We start from the raw sequence: 5,894 nt of genomic DNA, 5'->3' as shown, positions 1-5,894 counted from the left end.
CCGGGCGGGCAGGGAGGGCCGGCCCCGCCTCGCTTTTCCCAAAGGGATTTTTCCCGGGCCCCCGGGCCCGGCCCGGCCCGGCCCGGCCCGCCGCAGCCCCCCGGGGCCGCCCCGCAGCCTCCGGCTCTCCAGCCAGACCGTAAGGTCTTGTCGCTGTCAGTCAAGCCCCAGCCTTCCCCGCCTCCCTCATTAAGAAGGTAAACAATGAAAAGCAGGAGCAGTAGATGATGAGGGAGATAGCAGGACAAACGAGGAGCGGGAGGAAAAGAGGACGCCGGCTCCAAAAAAAAAAACCCCAAACAACCCACCCAAAAAAAAAACCCGCCGGGAGAAGCCATCGCCACCGGCCCGGCGGTGTCCTCCTCCTCCTCCTCCTCTTCTTCTTCCTCCTCCCCGGCCGCGCTTCCCGAAGGCGAAGGGGAGAGAGGGTGCAGTCCTTTGGGCTTTCTCCCCGCGCTCTCTATTGCCCTGGGCGATCATGTTAAAACTCACATGGCTGGTGCTTATTCAGATAACCCGAACAATGCTCACCACCGGTTACCATGTGAATCTTCACAAGCCCCGCAAGAATGCGGTGGTTCAAATCCCCCTGACCCCCCTCCAAAGCCAAATTTATTCAAGACAGCAAACTGCTCAGAAGCTTTATGAAAGCAAGTGGTGCTAGAGGGAATTCAGCCTTGTATTTACAAATTAAAAATTAGATGCATCATCATGCAATAAAGGTTGGAAAAGCGGCAGAAAGGCAGGAACGTGTAACCACTTTTATCGCGCCCTCGCCTTCTGCCTGGGCCCACGGGCCCACGAGCGAGTTTCGGGTCCACACACACGCAGGGAGAACCCACGCCGACACGTGTGTGCAGACACGCTTGGGAGAGGCGAACACGTACGGCGGCGGCTCGCAATCGGGGAGGGATTCGGTGCAGCGGCACCAGAGCCCTTCCCGGAGCATCGGCCTGGCAGGGCACTGCCGAAACTTCCCAGGAGTTTTTCTTTTTCTCCTTTTTTCTTTCCCCTTTTCTCTTTCTTTTTCAAGTGTGTTGCTTCCCCCTCGCCGTTGTTAAGGAAATAATTTTCCAGGTATACACAGATTAGAACCGAAGCTACCAGCCAAAATTACTGGTAATCTCAGCCATTTCTCTTGCGACAAAGCTGCTTTAATTTAGGTAGCAGCCTTTTAGGTGCTAATTTTCAACGCGGTCTCTCGATTTCCACCGCTGGTTGCCCTTTTGCTCCTTTTGGGGAAGGCTCCTTCAGTTCCACCCGTTTAAAACACACCGCCCTGCACCTCTGCAAGTCAGAGCTTCCCAAAACCGGAGGGTTTTGCCCACATAAATAAAGCCCCTGCATGCGCAATGCAATCTCAGCGCGACCAAACCGTCTTGCGAAGGGCAACAGCGGTGAGCCGGGCAGAAAAGGAGGAGAGAGACACGGCAGAGAATTTCACGGGTGTTTGCTCCCCCCAGACATGGCCCCCAACTTTCGGGTTAACTTTCCCCCCCGCTTCTGCTGATACTTGTGCTGAGAGTCGGGCTCCCCGGCACATCTGGGCATATGAAGCTCTAGAAGAAAAGGGACCCGAAAAACCCCGTCTCTACCTGGACTTGATTTAATTACCTTGCAATTTTGACGGGTTTCACTGAGTTGAAAAGCTCTTATTTTTAAAGCCTTTTTCCTTCTTTTTTTTTTTTTTTTTGTTTTGCTTTACCCCCTACTTCTCTAGTTTCAGCAGCAATTTTATCTTTCGAAACGGCAAACACCAATCAAAAATATTTCGGTACAGGTTTTGCTCAGTCCTTCACTACTATTTTTCCTCTGTTAAGTCCCTTTCTAAGAGCTATGGGTTTTGTTGCCCCACCTTGTAGCCTTGTGGGGTAAATAATGTCATATTATGACTTCATGGAACAAAACTGTTTTTTTTGTTGTTTTTTTTTGTTTTGTTTGTTTCTGTATTTGCTTACTGTTAGTGTTTGAAATATGCCATGGGAAAACTTGCTGGCAGAAATATTCTCTTGTGTTTTTACTTTGTTTCCTAGAAAAGGAGTCTGACTTCCCCCCCCAAATAAACACAGTCAAGTAGCAATTGGTTAAAAGAGGAACCGGCATAAAGTATTTAAATAACATTTTATATGTGATTACATTGCAATTTTGTTTTATCCAACAAAATACTGCCGGGCAGCAGTTTTGGGAAGCATCCCTGTGTTTAAAAAAGCAACTGTGTTCAAGTTTGATTCCTACCTGTTGTGCCTTTTAAGCCAGGATTACCTATAACACCTGTCACATATAGTTACCCAGGCTGACTGCAGCTCTGGGAAGCTACAATATGGGCTGTGATTAATTTGAAGATTTCAGAGTAATACTGTTATAAAAGCTACACTCCGGACAAAAATAGGATTAAGCTCTGAGGCTGTATATGAGCTAAAAGTGTTGAAAGCTAAAGCCCCTGTGCCACCGCTCACGATGGGCAGTTTAAAATGACAGAGTTTGCTAAATTCACGTTAATGTAGAAATGTTTTCAATTATTCATCTTCATTGACTTCATATTGTCTTTTTTTCCCCCCACTGCTTAAACTGATAATTACTTTGAGTAAACAGGCGGCCAGTTCCCATAGAAATGCTTTAATAGAAATGGTCGAAAGTTCTCGTAGTAAAACCTTCAACCTCGCCACTATAATAAATAAGCCCGGCACTTTGATGAAAATTAACACTAGTTTTGTAAAGAGCACATTGGGGGATTGCAGTCAGGTCTTATCTTTAGTTCCAGTCAACTAGCAATCCTGAAAGAGTTTGCATCATCATCAGAGCAGGCCATTTGATAGGATTCTGCTGCTGAATTAATCAATCTATGGAATACTGTGGCTGCGCGGTGTAACAAAGCTAAAATAGATTTACAAATGGGGTTTTAGAGGATAAGCTCCTCCACAGGATTACATATTGATTTTAAATATAAAAAGCTTATCATATAAACCATAACTACAAAAATAGTGAACCTATGCATAAATCCTTTTAGAAGAGCACCCACTTCAAACTATAAGCCAAGAATAAATCAAGATGTACAAAATCCGAAAGAAGATCCATTTCTTGGGCAGAAAATGAACACACCACCCCAAGGTGTGCAAAAATGAACTTATCTTTTCTAAGGAGGCATTAAATCTCAAATGAAAAAAAAGAAAGGGACGTGAGGAAAGGTAGCTGAAAGTAAGGCATCCCGCCACTCGGCTGCGGACGTGGCAAAAAATCAGGCTCTGAAATGCAGTACCTTGTTTACACGAGCCGGCCAGCTCCCAGACAGACAGCCAAAATGCCTTCCCATGTGCGCAGGTTAAAACAAACCCAGTAACCTATATTTTCTTTGGCCTATTAGGCAAGGATTTCAGGCCTTTTTTGGTTGGAGCAGTCTCAGCAGTAGAAAGAGAGGAACACTTCCTAGCTGGAAGAAGGCAGCGCGTTAATGTGGGGAGAAAGTATGCCTTTTTTTACCACCCTCGGTCATTCAAGTGTTCCGCGTGAAGTGCCGTAACACTCCAAAAGGCTATTCAGCTGCGTATGCCTCCATTTTAGCGGTTGGCTAAGAGGACACCGTCTCCACATCACTGAACATCGTAACGGTCAGCACCTCCAGACGCCAGCGCTGCCCACACGCTGCCTGTGCAGGCAGGGCAGGCCGGCCGCCAATAAACCGCCTTTATCTGCGATCAGCAGGCTGCTACCTTTTGCAAGGCGCTCTCTTCCCCCCCTCGTCATCAACTAGCGAAGTAAATTGGTTGATAGATTTTTAAACAGCACAGTCACGCGTGGAAGAGTTAGAGCAATTTACCAAAACAGCAATTATCACCTTTCAAAGACTTTTCTTTTTTTTTTTTTTTTTCAAGTTCCAGTTTCGGTTGGTGCGTTCTGCCTTTCTTTTAGACAAACAAACCGGTTGCGTCCTGTTATATATATATATTTTTTTTACTGCTCATATATTTCAGGTTAGGAATCGGTGCTGGTAAAAGTGAGATCTGTCTTTTCAACTCTTTCGTGGAGCCCAAGCGCTCATTAGCAATCGGCTAAATGGCCTCGGAGCAGACAGCACCGGGCTGTTCGGGCAGCCCATGCTTCTTTGGGGAAATCATATTATAAATGGTGTGGTCTTACCAGTGCTTCCCAAAAAGTGCGTCTTTGCACCCCAGCGTATGTCAGATGCAGAAAGCAATACAGTGCTGATGCACACATCGAGAGGCGAAGTGTCACAAACATGTATTTTGTCATTTCACAGGCATTTTCTTGGGAGAGTTTCTCTTTTAATATGTTTTTTAGGTAAAAGCAGACAGCTGCTAAAACTTCTAGCAGGCTAATAATCTTATTGAGGGTTAAAATGCTAAATGTGGACTTTGTTGTATAAATAAAAAACAAAACCAAAATTCTCCAGCACTTATGTTTTCTCCCTAAACACCTGTTTACCATATCACCAGTAGCACACACAAAAAAAAAAAAAGAAAAAAAAAGAGGACCTTCCTGGGTTTTGGCATCTCTCTCTGAACTTACAAAAAAGAAGTTAAAAAAGGACAGATTTTTGTTCAAGTCAGCGTGTGAATGGCATAGGCTGCTAGACATTCAAAGGCTGCTGCTAGGACATTCCAAGACAGTAAAACATATAAGAGGCAATTAAGCATTGAAATTTCGGATTTAAATCCAGTATCTCTTAAATCCTGCCTGGTTTTAGAGTATTTTATGTTTTAAATATTTCATTAGTATGATTCCCAATTAAACTGGCTTGTCTCTGCAGAAAGCAATGTATATATTTATGACTCAAGTTTATCCAAGAATATAGTGAATGTAGTCTTATGCAAAAAATATAACCACAGATGGAAAGCTACCTGAAACCTGCTGCTTTTTTCTGACAAACTTATGCTCCCAGTGAAGTCTCCAAACTAATTAGAATTGATTTATTATGGATCAGGTACCTTATCAGGTGAAGAAAGAAATTACCATGGACAGTCAAAGGGTTGAGAGGTCAATACAGAATAGCAAAATCAATTTGCATTGATTAGACAAAAGGTCCATTTTACAGAGCCCAAAGGATTAACTTTTAAGCAAACATCTTTGAACTATAAGACAGCATTTGTGACTGAGAGGTATAAGCGGTGCAGCATTAGAAAACACTTAAGATATTTAAATAAGAAAATAATGCAAGCAATGGTTTAAGCTATCTGGATGTTTATTTTTTATTATGAATCATCCCCAGGATTATTGTACAATTCACTTGAAAGCCCTATGGAAAGGATGCAATTGTTTCATTTATCCCGCGTGTCAATCTTCCCATGAGTTTTCATTCAGGTAAGGTGACTAAACTCAGGAGAGTTGCAGAGAAGGGAGGAAATCTGTGCAAAGGATCGCACTAATCCTGGTGTTGGTTGCGATGAAATATTTACTTGGCAAACGTAGTGTTTTACCACCAAACCTGATGAGACTTTTTTTCCCAGTTGAAATACTGTTGTAAACCAGATCTGAAACACTAAAAGGAAGGAGGCTCCCTTCTGTGGGTCACCCCTTCCATTTTCTGCGGCACCCAAAGCAGCGCAATGCCACAGGAAAGCCAGGAGAGCATTACTGCAGCAAAAAATAATCATCCCTGGACAAACATTCTTTACTTCCTCATCACTTTGTTTTCAAAGTTTATTCCAAGGAGACCATATTTCTCTGTCCCTTATCTTGGACTTCCCCCCCGCCCCCAGTAAAATTTAAGAATGGGATCGTGGACCCAGTGTATTTGCTGTGTGCTACCGCTTGAAATGATGTAAATATCTGCATTAATTCTTAACTGGGCTTCAGAAAAGCCTCCGTGTTTGTACTTTCAGGTAGCCACCTTTGGCAGCAAGCATTTTCCTTCCCTTGGTACCCAGCATTGCTCTTAC

General features: G+C 44.0%; 1 protein-coding gene across 1 annotated transcript in view; it reads right to left on the bottom strand.

Annotated features, from left to right (window-relative positions):
- EHBP1 (EH domain binding protein 1) overlaps nt 1-5,894 on the bottom strand; it is a 236,180-nt gene that overhangs the window by 1,516 nt on the left and 228,770 nt on the right. The window contains exons 22-23 of the mRNA XM_009327110.1: nt 3,614-3,744; nt 309-468 (exon numbers count right to left, since the gene is read on the bottom strand). Coding sequence (XP_009325385.1) covers nt 309-468; nt 3,614-3,744 — 291 coding nt within the window. The remainder of the gene's footprint in view (nt 1-308; nt 469-3,613; nt 3,745-5,894) is intronic.

The sequence above is a fragment of the Pygoscelis adeliae genome, unplaced genomic scaffold, assembly GCF_000699105.1.
Source record: "Pygoscelis adeliae isolate BGI_AS28 unplaced genomic scaffold, ASM69910v1 Scaffold137, whole genome shotgun sequence".
NCBI lineage: Eukaryota > Metazoa > Chordata > Aves > Sphenisciformes > Spheniscidae > Pygoscelis > Pygoscelis adeliae.
Note: the sequence above shows the minus strand (reverse complement) of the source record. Positions and strands in the feature narration are given on the sequence as shown.